General features: G+C 40.3%; 1 protein-coding gene across 1 annotated transcript in view; it reads right to left on the reverse strand.

The window, feature by feature from the left end:
* The window catches only part of FGGY (FGGY carbohydrate kinase domain containing), a 433,297-nt gene that overhangs the window by 263,634 nt on the left and 151,934 nt on the right, over window positions 1-17,729 (reverse strand). The window contains exon 6 of the mRNA XM_082264806.1: window positions 12,667-12,782. Coding sequence (XP_082120932.1) covers window positions 12,667-12,782 — 116 coding nt within the window. The remainder of the gene's footprint in view (window positions 1-12,666; window positions 12,783-17,729) is intronic.

The following is a 17,729-nucleotide window of genomic DNA, read 5'->3' on the forward strand; positions in this document are numbered from 1 at the left end:
CTGAGTGGAACCTGTCCTGTTAAAATACTGTATGGTCTTGGCCACCGTGCTGCAGCTCAGTTTCAGGGTCTTGGCAATTTTCTTATAGCCTAGGCCATCCTTATGTAGAGCAACATTTCTTTTTTTCATATCCGCAGAGAGTTCTTTACCATGAGGTGCCATGTTGAACTTTCAGTGAGCAGTATGAGAGAGTGAGAGCGATAACACCAAATTTAACACACCTGCTCCCCATTCACACCTGAGACACCGGGGAGGGAAAATGGTGAGTGGGCCGAATTTGGACATTTCCACTTAGGGTGTACTCACTTTTGTTGCCAGTGGTTTAGACATTAATGGCTGTGTGTTGAGTTATTTTGAGGGGACAGCAAATTTACACTGTTATACAAGCTGTACACTCACTACTTTACATTGTAGCAAAGTGTCATTTCTTGAGGCTACGTTCACATGTCAGCGTAGCAATCGCGGGCAGAATCACCGCGATTCTGCCCGCGATCGCTACGCTGACATGTGAACGTAGCCTCAGTGTTGTTACATGAAAACATGAAAAGATATAATAAAATATTTACATAAATGTGAGGGGTGTACTCACTTTTGTGAGCTACAGTATGTACTCCTCAAAAACAATAGTGCGCATTTCGCTATTTTTATTTTTTTTTTAAATTCTACTTAAAAACACACTGACACTGACAGACACTGATACTAATTTAAAAACATTTTTAAAAATTTTTTTGTGAGATACTGTATATACAGAACACCTCCAGGTGGCCATATTGCATTGCATTTTCAGAAATTTACAGCGGCTGCAGATTGAAAAGGAAAGGACATTTTTAATAGCATTCAATTACAATATGACTTTTCTTTTTTTTACTGCAATTGTATACGCAATATTATTTTTTCTTTATTTGCTACTTTTTTCCCCCCACAAAAGAGGAGTAACCCTTTAAAAAAAAAAAAAATGCCCTGAACAGCAAGCGGTTAAAGAGATTTTTTTGGAGATAAAAAAACTGTCCCGAAAGATTAGTCATCCACACGGCGGATCGTTTTACAAAGCCAATGGTGGAATCTTCTTGCTGGATATTATGTTTCCAGTGCGGACAATGGCAGAGCGTTGGGGATATCTGTTATATAAGATGATCCCTCTATACATCAGACAGAGACGGCTCTACAGATTACATAGGCTGTAATAATAGAACGTGTTTATGAAATTTCAGTTGTGTACAACCAATGTGAACCGAACGCTGTCCTTCGTCGCAATTAATCAACAATAATCAGAGATATCCCCGGCAAACAGCACCACGATTTATGATCAAGCCACCACATGCTGAATGGGAAGATCACATATCTTTTATGGAGCAGAACTGCAAACTTAAAGAGGCGCTGTCACCACAATAGAGACAGTCTAATCAGGGCTGCTGTTAGAAATCACGGGGCCCCGTACAGCCTACCTGGCAGGGCCCCCTTTTGAATTTATAAAGACAATATTATCACAAAAAAAAAAAAAAAATACACTAAAACCATTATTACCGGACACAAACATAACAAAGAAACTGTGTGAATTAGGCCATTTTTAATTGTTCTTTACATTTAAAAAAAAAATGTATAATTATTGTTTTTTAAATGTTAACAATGTTTACAATTACCGTATTTATCGGCGCGTAACACGCACTTTTTCCTCCTAAAAATGGAGGAAAAAGTAGCAGTGCGTGTTATACGCCGATATAAAAAAACTTCCAGAAAGCAGAGCCGAGAGGTAGAAGGAGGCGGGCGGTCCGAGGAGAAGGAAGGACGCGCTGTCATCGGAAGTCCCGCCTCCTATGCCGCCGTCAATCATAGGGACTTCCGATGACAGCACGTCCTTCTGTCTCCTCGGCGCCGCCCGCCTTTCTGGACAGTTTTAAAAGTGATTTGTATAGTGGCACTGGCGCTGGCGAGGCTGCAATTATGGGCGCTGGCGAGGCTGCAATTATGGGCGCTGGCGAGGCTGCAATTATGGGCGCTGGCGCTGGCAAGGCTGCATGTATGGGCACTGGTGAGGCTGCAATTATGGGCGCTGGCAAAGCTGCAATTATGGGCGCTGGCGAGGCTGCAATTATGGGCGCTGGCGCTGGCGAGCCTGCATGTATGGGCACTGGCACTGGCAAGGCTGCATGTATGGACACTGGTGAGGCTGCAATTATGGGCGCTGGCGAGGCTGCAATTATATGCACTGGCGCTGGCGAGGCTGCATGTATGGGCACTGGCAAGGCTGCATGTATGGGCACTGGCGAAGCTGCATGTATGGGCACTGCACTGGCGAGGCTGCATGTATGGGCACTGCACTGGCGAGGCTGCATTTAAGGACACTGCGCTGATGAAACTGCATTCGTGGGCACTGGTAAGACTATATTTAATTTAAAAAAAAAATGTTCTGAGTTCAAAGCGGTTTATTTTAAATTTCAGATTTTTTCCTAAAATTTCTGCCCTAAAATTTAGGTGCGTGTTATACGCCGATAAATACGGTATTTTATTTCACAATTTTGTAAAATTATTTATTACAATGTTAAAGCGGTAGTATCCCGCTTTTTGACACTTTATATTAAAAAAGAATAGCGCGCAAATGCAAAAGAAATAACTACCAAATCTGAAGACAATCCATAAATAAAAATGGGGGTTTGGTCCCACCATATGGCCATATCGTGCTCAAGCCCACTACTGCGTCAAAGTACCCCATTATCAGTGGGTCCTACACTATCCATTTTTATTTATGGATTGTCTTCAGATTTGGTAGTTATTTCTTTTGCATTTGCGCGCTATTCTTTTTTAATATACATGTCTTTTGGTTCATAGCTGCAGCAGCTTTAGAAATACTAGCTCATTATGCCTTTGTCTTGCAGGTTTTTTTTTTTTTTTAGGTTTTACAACCGCTTTAATGTTTATTTTTTTAACAATTTGATATATTATATTTTTACAGGACAGGGAAGCGCTGCGGGGGGGGGGGGGGGGGCATCACAGTGAAAAGAGGGCACATGGGGGGGGGGGGGATTAGAAGCAGGCAGAACTGGGAGGGGGATCGGTGTCGGAGAAGCAATTACAGGAATGATGCCCTGTGTCTGTGTCTCTCCCTGAAGCAGCTAAAAGCTGTCAGGAGGGAGAGAAACTTGCTTTCAGCTGCTGTAGAGAGCCGCACAGGGCTTCCATCTGTAATTGCCCCTCCACCCAACTGCACCGATTCCCCGTGCTGTTGGGGCCCCCCTGTGTGCCCGGGCCCCCTACAGGAGAACTGGTGGTCCCCCCTATCAGCGGCCCTGAGTCTAGTAAATACATAAGCCCCACCATAAAAACAGTAGCTCTTGTGTTCTAAAATAATTCAGCAAGTAAAGAGTCATCAGTGGAGGAGTTTTCAGTACAGGTACAATGTATACTGACACACTTTTAGGCTTTTAGATTAGAGGTGTGATGGTGCGCATGCGCGTTCCTGCACGTTCATTTCAATGGGCTGCCCTATCTATGAGAAAAGCTAAAAAGAAGTTCCTGGCTGTTTTCCAAAATCACATTGAGCTACACATGATAGCAGATACATAGGGAGGCCATTACCAATTAATGGCACCATCACATGTCTGCTACAGAGCAGCGCGTTTCTGTGAGTGTCAGGAAGGCACGCGATTTTGCGCACATTTTTGACATGCATAGATGTGAACTGAGCCTCAACCTCTTCACTTCCACGTAACATACATGAGGCCTCACAGAAGTGGGCTTTTTTCCGTGTGACCGCATACAGTATATGCACATCTCCCTTCTTGCAGGGAGCCCGGCACACAGCGCGCTCCTAGCACAGATACTGGGGTCTTACTGAGAACCCCCCGTGCCCCGCACTAACCTCTAACCTCTGATTGGCTATCACAGTGATCAGTCACTGTGAAGCCCGCCCCTGTGTTTCTATCTCTGTGAATGTATCTTTCTCTTTCCTTGCAGAGAGCAAAAAAAAAAAAAAGTGTGTGTTAACCACTTAAGCCCCGGAAGATTTTACCCCTTTCCTGACCAGGGCCTATTTTACGATTCGGCACTTTTGGTGGTATTTGATCACCTGTGCGATTTTTTGATCATGCTCTATAAACAAAAAAAGAGCGTCAATTTTGCAAAAATAACAATATTTTTCACATTTTTTTATATGAAATTGCCCCCAAAAAATGTAAAAATCTAATTTTTTAACATTTTTGGCCAATTTGTTTTATGCTACCCATGTTTGGTAAAAAAAAACTTGCAAAAAGCGTATTTTGATTGGTTTGCGCAAAAGTTATTGCGTTTACTAACTAAGGGAAAGATTTTTGTCATTTTTGTTGTTTTTTTTTTAACGAGTAATGGTGGCGATCTGCGATTTTTTTTTTTTGCGGGACTGCCACATTGCGGCGGACAGATGGGACCCTTGACTGACATTTTTGACACTTTTGGGGTTACCAGTGACATTTCTACAGTAATCAGTGCTATACATATGCACTATTACTGTAAAAATGACACTGGCAGTGAAGGGGTTAACTTTTTTTGAGAGGGAGGGGTTAAGTGTGTCCCTAGGGGGTGCTTCTAACTGTGATTGGATGTGGCTGTGTGTGTGTAACAGCAGAGATCTACGGTCCTACATAGCAGGACTGTATGATCTCCATTCTTACACAGGGGAGAATGACAGGCGGCTGTGTTTACATTAGCCGCCTGCCTTTCTCCCGCTGTAACGGACAATCGCGAGTGACCAGCGGACATCGGGTCCCACACGCGTGGGGGGGGGGGGGTGGGTTCCGTGAGCGAGCGGGAGCTCCATAGAACCTCACAGGCGAGCGACGTACCCCTACGTCGCTCTGCCTGTGAGGGGCTGACCGCCGCCGTAAATAGTCGTGCGGCGGTCGGCAAGTGGTTAAATAAATAAATTATATAGAAAATAAATAAATAAATAAAAAATTCCTAGATCAGCTTTTGATCTAGGTTAGTGCCAGGGTTAGTGTTTCAGTCAAGGTCAGGGTCAAAGGTCAGTATCTTTTTTTTTTTTTTTTAAGAACAACATACAGTAAGTGTCCATTAGTGTTTTTTAGGTAGAACAAAAAATGTGCACTATTATTTCTAGGCAGTACTACGAGTACAAACAACAAAAAACCTGTACATATGTGGTATCGCTGCAATCGCCAGAAGCAGGAGAATTTTTTTTAGGTTGTTCTTTGGTGGCAGGTTATGATAGTAACAAGAAATATACTGCTAAATTTTAAAAAAAAATGTTTTTTTTTTTTGGTACTATTTTGGGCCAGTTTTCCTTTAATAATAAATTAAATAAGGAGATATCCAAAACCATTGACTATCAAATAAAAATCCAATTTGTTCTGAAAAAAAAAAACACAGTATAATCCACCTGGATGCACAAAGTAGTTGTGATGATATGTACAGTTTTACGAACACATGTCAAAGTTGCAAAAGTGTGCTTAGGCATTTTGGTTTGTTTTACCCTTAGGTGTGAAGGGGTCAAAGTGGCGCTAAAGGCAGGAAAAAATGTCCTAGTAGTTGTATGACAACCACCCCACCCCCCCCCCCCCACTTTCAAAAATACTCCTATTTTGATATAACGATGTGCAGAGGGGCCGTGACGTCACTTCCTGGATGCAGAGCCGTTTGTCTGAAGCTCTGCATCCAGGAAGTGACGTCACGGCCCCTCTACGCGCGGACCAGCGAAGTTACAGCAGCCCATGGATGAGGACAGTCCCCTGCCTTCCACAGGAGACCCCCCCTGCTCCCCTGCACAAGCTCCGTTTGGACTCAGAGGGACCCCCTAGATACCAGATGCAGAGGACCTCATTTTCATGTTTTGATTTTATCCCAGATTAAAGTTTTTTATGCTACACTCAGATCGGCGCTTGTGGTTCTCTCCCCTTGTATTTCATGACAGAGCCGCTTCTCTCTCTACCGCCAGCAGCCATCTCAGTGGACAAGAAATTTTATCTGAACTTTTAATACCCCCCATCCCCCAGCTCAGTAAGGACTGCCTGAGCATTACTGGTGATCTGTTTGCGCCATTACCCCCCAATTGTATTAATGCAACCTCACCTGTGCCCGTCAATGCAGCCTCACCTGTGCGGGGGAAGAGAGAGGGAAGGAAGAGGAAAGCTGGCTGGATAATCACAGAGTGGGAATCGCCCCACTGTAACAGCTTTCATTTGAATTGCCGGCCGCTCACCGTCACACACAGTCCCGTCTCTTGGATCAGCACCTATGATAGACGTCACACATCCCGGCATTGGACCGGTGTTCTGTCTATCAAAGGATCTAGGCCAGGAGGTGGTGCCGTGTTTGGAGGAAGAAAAATGCTGACTATGACCCTAAGAACACCATCCCTACAGTCAAGCACGGAGGTGGAAACATGATGCTTTGGGGCTTTTTCTCTGCTAAAGGTACAGGATGACTTTGCCACATTGAGGGGCCAATGGACGGGGCCATGTTTTGTAAAATCTTGGATGAGAACCTTCTTCCCTCAGCCAGAACACTGAAGATGGGTCGTGGATAGGTCTTCCAGCATGACAATGACCCAAAACATACCACTAAGGCAGCAAAGAAGTGGCTCAAGAAGAAGCACATTAAGGTCATGGAGTGGCCTAGTCCATCTTCAGACCTTATCACATAGAAAATTTATGGAGGGAGCTGAAACTTCAAGACAGCCAGGAAACCCTAAGGATTTAGAGAAAATCTGTAAAGAAGAGTGGACCAAAATCCCTCCTGAGATGTGGCAAATCTGGTCACCAACTACAAGAAATGTCTTACCTCTGTGCTTTCCAACAAGGGTTTCTCCACCAAGTCATGTTTTGCTTGGGGATCAAATACTTATTTTACTCACTGCATTGCAACCTAATTTATAGCATTTGTTTTAGGTGTTTTTTCTGGATTTTTGGTTGATATTCCGTCGCTATCATTTAAAATACACCTATGATAAAAATGATAGACCCTTCATTTCTTTGTAAATGGGCAAACTTACAAAATCTGTAGGGGGGATCAAATAATTTGTTTCCCCACTGTACAGGTTGCGAGAGGGAAGGAGTTAAATGACCCTGCCCAGTTCACCAGAGTACATAAACTAATACTGCCAGAATTGTCCTGTCTGGACCAGTAATGTTAATTGATACCCTTTAGTTGACCCGACAAGTTCACTTAAAAATATATTTTAATATTAGGGAAAAAAAATAAACAGAGGAGGCACCAAATCCATCTAAAAAAAAAGGTGGCAAAAAGAGCATAAATTGTCCTAATTGACACTTCATAAATAATTACCTTCAACTGAGTCCCACCCCAGAGATCGGCAGCTGTTTAGACTAGCGGGCGCTCAGGTTTCTGTGATGATGTTCAGCCACCGTTGCCGTTCCTCGCTCCATATTATAAAAACACGACAACCAATCAGTGTAAACACAGGCTCCGTACGCCGCAGAATGGCCCAATTGTGGCCAAAACTCAACAATTATCCCCTTCAAGATTCAAGATTAAATGAAGCATTTACCAAAGAAACTTTTTTCTTTATTCTAGATGAAAAAAGTGTATCTAGACCGACCCAAGGACAAAAATGTAATACATTACATTGTACCTTTACTTAGATGTGGTGGCTGCATTCATTTTTAATTTTTTTTTTTTTTTTTAAGCTATGAAAATTTCCAGCAAATACCAAAAATTCCAGGTGCCAGAAATTCAAAGTACTTGTCACTTGTTACTTGTAAAAAATGTTTTTCTTCCTTATGTAAACAGGGTATCCAGATAATGGGATTTATTATGCTACTGATAGTTTTTATTAATTTAAATAACTTTTTTTAAGAGCTTTTGTTTTTAAGTCCACATGAATTCTATTACTATTATATTATAATATCATTGAAATTATAATTTCATAGAACATTTCCACCTTTGCATTTAGTACCATTTTAAAATAATTTGAATTATCATTGTTTTTTTGTAATTTCCTCCTATAGAATACAAACTTGATATCATGAGTTTACAGTTCAGTTTATTTTAGCAACCTTTTATTATTATATCTTTTTAGCAACCTTTTATTTTCATTATTATGTGTTTTATTTATTTATTTATTTTTTTCTTTTAGCAAACTATTATTATTTTCTGTCAACCTTTTATTATTATTTTTTTTTCAGCAACCTTTTAGAATAATAATAATAATAATAATACAACAACAACATTTTAGCAGCCTTTATTTCTACCTTTTATTATTATTAATAATATTGTTTTTTTTAGCAATCTTTTATTATTTTTAGTATTATTATTACTACTATTTATTTATTATAGCAACCTTTTATTACTATATTATTTTAGCAACCTTTTATTTTTTTCATTATGGGTTTGCTTTATTTATTTTATTTAGCAACCTTATCATTTTTTTTTTTTTTTTTTTCTTTTTTCCTTCAAACAAGTTCTATTGAAGAGATTGTATCAATACAAAGTATAGACATAGTGAACATAAAACGACATTGAAGAGATGTACATTGTGAACGTAAAAGCAATTATCAGTACATATCTAAGTCACTTGAATGGCCGACAGTTCCAACATTCAACAGCAGTGAATGTTTCCAATGGAAACAAGAAAAATTAACCACTTGCCGACCGCCGCAAGTACATATACTGCGGCGGTCAGCTCCTCACAGGCAAAGTGACGTACCGGTACGTCACTAGCCTGTGAGGCTCTATGGAGCGAGCGCACACCGCCGGAGGCGCGCTCCCGCGTGGTCACGGACCCCCCCCACGCGTGTGAGCGGCGGACCCGATGTCCGCCGCTCACTCACGATCGTCCGTGACAGCGGGAGAAAGGCAGGCGGCTGATGTAAACAAGCCGCCTGTCATTCTCTCCTGTGTAGGAACAGTGATCATACGGTTCTACTATGTAGGACCGTTGATCATTGTTCCTACACCTCAAGCCACAGCCAATCATAGTTAGAATCACGCCCCTAGGGACACACACAGCCCCTCCCTCTCAAATAAAGTTAACCCCTTCACTACCAGTGTAATTTTACAGTAACAGTGCATATGTATAGCACTGATTACTGTAGTAATGTCACTGGTAACCCCAAAAGTGTCAAAAATGTCAGTCAAGGGTCCGATCTGTCCGCCGCAATGACGCAGTACAGCGAAAAAAAAACGCAGATCACCGCCATTACGCATTAAAAAAAACAACAAAAATGATAAAAATCTTTCCCTTTGTTAGTAAACGCGATAACTTTTGCGCAAACCAATCAAAATACGCTTTTTGCGATTTTTTTTACCAAACATATGTAGCATAAAACAAATTGGCCGAAAATGTTAAAAAATTTAGATTTTTACATTTTTTTGGGGGAATTTCATATAAAAAATTTGAAAAATATTGTTATTTTTGCAAAATTGGTGCTCTTTTTTTGTTTATAACGCATGATCAAAAAATCGCACAGGTGATCAAATACCACCAAAAGAAAGCTCTGTTTGTGGGAAAAAAAGGACGCCAAATTCGTTTAGGTACAGCGTCGCACGACTGCACAATTGTCCGTTAAAGTCACACAGTGCCAAATCGCAAAATACCCCCTGGTCAGGAAGGGGGTAAAATCTTCTGGGGCTTAAGTGGTTAACTAGACCAAAACCTGTAAAGCATGGTGCATGTTGAAGTGGTATCTCTTTTTTCGTTCTTGTATTAAGATTGGCTCAATGGGGTTAAAGTTATGTTACCTATGGCAGTGATGGCCAACCTTGGCACCCCAGATGTTTTGGAACTACATTTCCCATAATGCTCAACTACACTGCAGAGTGCATTAAGCATCGTGGAAAATGTAGTTACAAAACATCTGGGGTGCCAAGGTTCGCCATCACTGACCTATGGTATCTTATAATTGGGAACCAGTTCAAATATTCGCTCATGTGAAGTCTCCTTCAAAGGGGTCCTCCTACACTCATCCCTTGTTTAGGGGAGGGAGGTCCTTTGTTATTTTATTTCAACATTTTATTAATTTTTTTTTTAGCAACCTTTTAGAGTAATAATCGTAATATTTTAGCAGCCTTTATTGTTAAATATTTTTGACAACCTATTATTATTATTATTATCAATAATAATAATAATGTTTTTAAGCAACTTTTTATTAATATTATTTATTTATTTATGTTAGCAACATTTGCTTATTTTTTTAATATGTTTTTATTTTTTATTTTTAGCAGCCTATTCATTTTTCCTGTCAACCTTTTATTATTGTATGCAAAATAATGTTTTAAATCATGCAATATACGGTAATCAAAAACAATAGCAGCGCTCATTCAATATGACAGAAACATCACCGCGTGTCTTCATATGGAGTGAATATATGACAAAGTCTTATACGGACCATCTGCTACATGCACCAGACAGTCCTTATAGTCCTTGTACAATCAATATAGTGTCACCACACCACGTGTATCCACTCCCCAATACAGATTACACTCACCAGATCTCTGATTATATCGCTCTGCATTAACTACTTCTGCTTATTGTGGAATCACAGAAGCTGACATATCCAATCACTGCTCACAATGTCACTTTATTTTATGGAAATTCATGTCTCTCTCATCCATAAAAGGAAAAAACAAGCTACATAGCCTAATATTGCTAAAATTGTTTATTGTGAAAAAAAATCCCCCTCCTTATATGCCTTCGCAATCATTAAAAAATTCCACAGCAACAACAACATCACATCATATGCAGAAGTAGTTCCTCTTTGAAAAGTGGCTCGTCACCTGCTCGTCCTGCGCAATCTAGCCTTTTATTATTATTTTTTAGCAACCTTTTATAATAATAATAATAATAATAATAATAATAAAAAAAATAATAATATTAATATTAATAATGGTATTTTAGCAGCCTTTATTGTTATATGTAGAGCTTTTTTTTTCAGTAGGAACGTGGAGTAACGCTGTTCCGACACCTCCAGCACTAAATATATGTAATGGCAAGGGGTGCTGGAGGGTCTATTGATATTTAAGGGGATCTATTTTGCCAGGGGATCTATTGTTTCTGGTAGGGGATCTAATGTTGCTGGGGGGGGGTGGTTTGCTGAGAGGGATCTACTGTTGAGGGAGGGGTCTATTGTTGCTGGCTGCTTGAGGATCTATTGATGCAGTTGATGCAGGCTGTTAGGAGTCTAAAATGGGCTGTACTGGGAGAAGGATAGGGGCTGGAAACAAGGTACAGTGCTCAGAGATGGATAAGGGGTCGAAACACAGAGTGACTTGGAAGGGGGAAGTTCCTGCTCCTATTCTCTGAGAAAAAAAAGCCCTGGTTATAGGTTTTTGACAACCTTTTATTATTATTATTATTATTATTAATAATAATAATAAAAAATATTATTATTAATAATAATAATAATAATAATAAAAATATTAATAATAATAATAACAATAATAATAATAATAAATAATAATAATAATAATAATAATAATAATAATAATAATAATAATAATGTTTTTAGCAACTTTTTTTTAGCAACCCTTATTAGAATTTTTTTTTTTTTTTTTTGTAGCAACCTTTAATTATTTTTAGTGATGACTTTTAATTCACAAGTTCTGCTTTCAGATTCACTGATAGTAGCGATTTTATATACTGACTTTTTTTGTGTATTCTATATATGTCCAATAGGAAACCATACCCTAAATTCTGTTATCAAGTCTTCTACTTTATCGCAAATTAGAATATATCTGCATCTAGATCAGTGTTTCTCAACCTTTTTTCAGTCAAGGCACACCCCAGAAATTTCGGATAGTCTCAAGGCACCCTTTAAAATTACGGACAGTCTTGAGGCATCCCATCCTAAAAACTATTCTAATAGTTTTACATAATGCAGCAACATCCACATACGTAGGACACCCATCGTTAGAGGTACAAGTTGGTACTGACTGAGTATTTCAATGTTTCTCTTTTTCCTCAGTTTTCTCCATCACTCAGCTAATATGACCCCAAAACTTATGGAGAGAAGCATGGGAGGGTCAAACAAGCATGCTACGCAGGAGACTGACATCCTCCTTATCAACTGATGATGTCATTGGTCGTTAGCAGGTTGGCAGCTAGAGGGTCGTAACGATGCACAATGAAAACCTGTGACTTTGTGTAACGTAAAAGGCAGGCTTCATCCACCCGCTGCCTTGTATACAATTTTTGGGGCATTTTTGGGGCATTTTTTGAGGCATCCCTGAAGAAACCTCAAAGCACACCAGGGTGCCTGGGCACCCTGGTTGAAAAAGGCTGATCTAGATGATTAACCCTTGTTGTGGGGCTTCAGATCCTTCTGTGTGTCCACCATGGCTCCCTTCATAGAGTAAAGCTAGCCATACATTATTAAATTTTTCTTATTCAATTTCCTTTAGATATACCATCAACTATGTAGTGCAAGGGCCTGTCTGATCCCATACAAATTGAAAGTATTTAGGTTTGACCGTATATATTATAGAATTTTGGTAAATCTAAAGAAAAATTGTACTAGAAAATTGTGTAATGCATGGGCAGGCTAAGCGTTGTCTCACTCGTTCAGGAAGTGAGTTATTCAAGGAATTACTAGTTGAAAAGAAAGGAAAAAAAAATGCCTACAGAAAGAAAACTAAACCAGCTCCCACTCCCACCTATAGACGCAATCGGAGCGATTGTGACAGGGTGACAATGCAGGAGCCCTCCCCATTGTGCTATCTTACCGATTTTGGCATAGTTTTCTTCTAGAAGATCTTCCAAACCAATCTCCATCCAGAAACTGTCATCCCAGCCTCCATCCGGGGTGTAAGTCCATTTACAGACCAGGGTGCACAAGGACCTGCCGGGAGAAAAGTGAAATATTTCACCCATGCTCACATTACACATACCTGCTACTACTATGCTGAAAATACCTTGGAAGAGGAAGGAGGCGGTCGATTGCTGGACCATTGTGTGGGTAGGTATCCTGATTGGGTGTGGATGCTTTATAGCAGTGGTCCTCAACTCCGGTCCTCGGGGCCCACTAACAGGCCAGATTTTAAGTATTACCTTGGGGAGATGTAGACTAGAATACTGCAATCACTGAGCAGCATATTAGATCACCTGTGATGTAAATTAGTTATCTTGCAAACCTGGCCTGTTAGTGGGCCCCGAGGACCGGAGTTGAGGACCACTGGTTTATAGCATTCTAATGCACTATGGCCAAAGCTTGGAGCAAAGCCTGAGATTTTTTTTAGAGAAGAGAGTGTAAAACGTTTTACAGTCCAAAAAGAGTTTATATGTCATACAATGTAATTTAAAAACTCAACATGTTTCGGGAGTTTGAGGGGCCTCTTTATCAGGATTACAGAAACCCAACACGTTATAGGGATTCAAGGGACCTCCTCATCAGATTTACAAAAAAAAAATATGTTTTTTGTGTTTGAGAGGCCTTTTCATCAGGGTTACAAAAACCCAAAATATCCCAAATGTTTTAGAGGCCTCTTTATCTGGGTTACAAAAAACCAACACATCTCAAATGTTTCAGAGACCTCTTCATCAGGGTTACAAAAACCCAACACATCCCAAATGTTTTAGAGGCCTCTTTATCTGGGTTACAAAAAACCCAACACGTCTTAAATGTTTCAGAGACCTCTTCATCAGGGTTACAAAAACCCAAAACGTTTCTGGTGTTTGAGAGGCTTTTTCATCATGGTTACAAAACCCAACACAATCAAAATATCACCCAAACTGTCCTCTCGGCTACTCCCAAGACCTTGGGCTCTCTTGTCTTCTCCTCCCATGCTCATCTCCAGGACTTCTTCAGAGCCTCTCCCATCCTCTGGAACTCTCTACCTCAATCTGTCTGGCTGTCTCCAACTCTGGCCACCTTTAGGCGATCCCTGGAAGCTTATCTCTTCAGTAAAGCCTATCCTGCCTCCAACTAACAACTGAACTTTTAACTTTTCCATCATCCCCCACAGTTATTACCTTTTATACCATTTTACCCTCCCTCTTATGAGCAGAGCCCTCTTAAAACCTCTTTTATTTTATTGTATTGTATTTGTATTGCCTCCCTTTATATTGTAAAGAGCTGTGAAAACTGTTGATGCTATATAAATCCTGTATAATAATCATAATAATAATAATAATAATTTAAGGCGTTTGAGGGGCCTATTCAATAGGCCTACAAAAACCCAATAAATTTGGTGATTTGAGAGGCCTCTTAATCAGGGTTACAAAAATCCAACACATTTCAGGTGTTTGAGAGGGCTCTTAATCAGGATTACAAAAATCCAACACCTTTTGGGTGTTTGAGAGGCCTCCTAATCAGGATTACAAAAACCCAATATGTTCCGGGTGTTTGAAAGGCCTCTTCATCAGGGTTACAAAGACCCAACACATTTTGGGTGTTTAAGAGACCCTTTAATCCCGGTTACAAAAATCCAACATGTTTCAGGTGTTCGAGAGGCATCCTAATCAGGGTTAGATAAAGCCAACATTTTTCGAGTGTTTGCGAGGCCTATTCATTAGGGTTATAAAAAGCCAGCACATTTCAAGTGTTCAAGAGACCCTTAAATCAGGGTTACAAAAATCCAACATGTTTCAGGTGTTCAAGAGGCCTCTTAATAAGGGTTCCAAAAAGCCAACACATTTTAGGAGTTTGAGAGGCTGCTTAATCAGGGTTACAAAAATCCAATACGTTTTAGGTGTTCCAGAGGCTTTATCAAGGTTACAAGAGGTCAACACATTTCAGGGGCTCAATGGACCACTTCATCAGAGGTACAAAAACCCAACATGTTTTGGGGGTTCAAGTGACCCCTTCATCAGGGTTGCAATACATCAAACAGGACCTACATCAGTATTTCGCTCATACTCTGTAAAGCCAGCGGGTTCAAAACCCAAATGCCAAACCCAAAATATTTGGAATGAGCCTATTGTTCCTCAGTGTGAGTGATGGCACTGCTCCGGAATTAGTATGCAGCCCAAGTAGCTTGAAAATTGCAACATCCATTTAAGTCTTCTAACACAGGTATTATGCTCTGGGACCATCATTAATGGGTGCATGGTAAGCAGTGCCACAAGAAGTCCAGGTGAAGCTTATCATTGGCAAACAGTGAAATACACAAATATGGGCGTGGTTTTCCTGTTCGTTAGAGAGAACACTTCTGTCCCTGACTAGCGCTGCCACCCGAATCGTTGGGGTGATTGACACTGTTGCCGCCGCCTGATCATTGAGGAGACTGCCACTGTCGCGGACAAGTGCTGCTGCCTGATTGTTGGGGAGATTGCCAATGTCTCTGACTGGCGCTGTTGCCCGAATCGTTGGGGAAAATGCCATTGTCGCTGGCTGGTGCTGCCACCCGAATCATTGGGGAGATTGCCACTGTTGCTAACAGGTGCTGCCACCTGATCGTTGGGGAAATTGTGACTGTCGCTGACTGGTGCTGCCGCCTGAACCATTGGGGATAATGCCGCTGTCGCTGAAAGGTGCTGCCACCTGATCGTTGGGGAGATTGCCACCGTTGCTGACTAGTGCTGCCGCCGGAATCTTTGGGAAACCTTTTGGGGCTAGCGAGTCCAAAGCAATACACCAGGCTGGAAAATCACTGCAAAGACTCCAGAGGTTCTCTGTGTACTGTGACATACTGAAGCAGAGCATGATCCCCTCCCTTCGGAGACTGGGCCGTAGGGCAGTATTCCAACATGATAACGACCCCAAACACACCTCCAAGACGACCACTGCCTTGCTAAAGAAACTGAGAGTAAAGGTGATGGACTGCCCAAGCATGTCTCAAGACCTAAACCCTATTGAGCATCTGTGGGGCATCCTTAAACGGAAGGTGGGGGAGCGCAAGGTCTCTAACATCCACCAGCTCTGTGATGCCATCTTAGAGGAATGGAAGAGGACTCCAGTGGCAACCTGTGAAGCTCTGGTGAACTCCATGCCAAAGAGGGTTAAGGCAGTGCTGGAAAATAATGGCGGCCGCACAAAATTGACACTTTGGGTCCAATTTGGACATTATCACTTAGGGGTGTGCTCACTTTTGTTGCCAGCGGTTTAGACATTAATGGCTGTGTGTTGAGTTATTTTGAGGGGACAGCAAATTTACACTGTTATACAAGCTGTACACTCACTACTTTACATTGTAGCAAAGTGTCATTTCTTCAGTGTTGTCACATGAAAAGTTATAATAAAATATTTACAAAAATGTGAGGGGTGTACTCACTTTCGTGAGATACTGTGTGTGTATATATATATATTTATATATATATGTATGTATATATATATATTTATATATATATATATATATATATATATATATATATATATATATATATATATATATTTATATTTAATTATATAATTATATATATATATATATTTATTATATATATATATATATATATATATATATACATATACATACACATATATTTATTTATTTATATATATATATATATATATATATATATATATATATATATATACACACACACACACACATACATTTATATTTATATAAATTTATATTTATTTATATATATACTGCATATATATATATATATATATATATATATATATATATATATATATTTTTTTTTTTTTTTATTTATATATAGCTATACACACACACAATGTATCAAGTATATATTGTTACAATAAACATCCTCTCTTCAGCCTGGGTGTGTCAGAGAGCGTGGTGCTGCTTGGACACCCGTGGGCTCTTGGAACAAGGAGACTCGAGAAAACAGCGGCTCCTTTGGGGACATGCGCTACACATGCTTATGTTGATTTCCTCCCACCCTCCAAGGACATGCTGGTAGAATAATTGGCTCCTGTCTAAATTGGTCCCAGTATGTGTACATATGAATGTGAGTTAGGGACCTTAGATTGTAAGCTCCTTGGGGGCAGGGACTGCTGTGAATCTAAAGTATGTAAAGCACTTTGTAGATTGATTGCACTATATAAATACCTGTAATAATAATTTATTGTTCAAATATAAAAAAAAAAAAAACCTGATGTTCAGCCCTGCATTCTCCTTGTATACAGTACATGTTACATTTATGATATGGCTTTTGCCGGCGGTGTTCACCAGACTGTACATAACGGGAGCGGCAGACGGACAGACGATGCGGCACGTTCACATCATACATTTTTCATGACTGCAGACTGACATAGTAAGAAGCGGAGGAATAAAAGCCGCAGATAAAAGGTACTAATGGTGTGTCTTTTTTTTTTTTTTTACTTTTAGGATTCAGGCGGAGGCAGCTGCACCCCCCCCCACCCCCCTGCCGCGGCCGCACAAATATATCGCCGTGTGATTAAATTCTAGTAATAAAAGCTATGCATTATTTAACACACAGACTATTTACTGTGTACACTAGGAAGGCTCAGCCATAGACATCAGACCGCGCTCACCGCCATACCAAAGATTTTTCCGGTGGCAGTAATGATTGGATATAACGAGGACTTGGCATGCAGCACTGGGGTCATGGGTTCCGTTCCCACCAGGGAAATGATCTGCTCCAGTTTTCTATGTTCTCGTTGTGTTTACGTTGGGCAGTGTGGTATTATTTTGGCGCAGTGTGCTTGTGTGCAACCATTTTGGCAGCAAGCACTTTTTACAGAGAAAAATAAATTGCATAAGCCTGAAACTTTTTATTTTTTTTTATTTTTTTTATTATCAATACTAAAAACCCAATTTACTGAGCCCAGGAAAAGTCCTGGACATTATCTCTTTTGAATATAACCCCGACGCCCTGCAGACGCTTGGTTTGATCACATGCTTTGAAGTCCAGAGGA

Source organism: Pelophylax lessonae, assembly GCF_965119305.1.
Source record: "Pelophylax lessonae genome assembly, chromosome: 8".
Classification (NCBI taxonomy): Eukaryota; Metazoa; Chordata; class Amphibia; order Anura; family Ranidae; genus Pelophylax; species Pelophylax lessonae.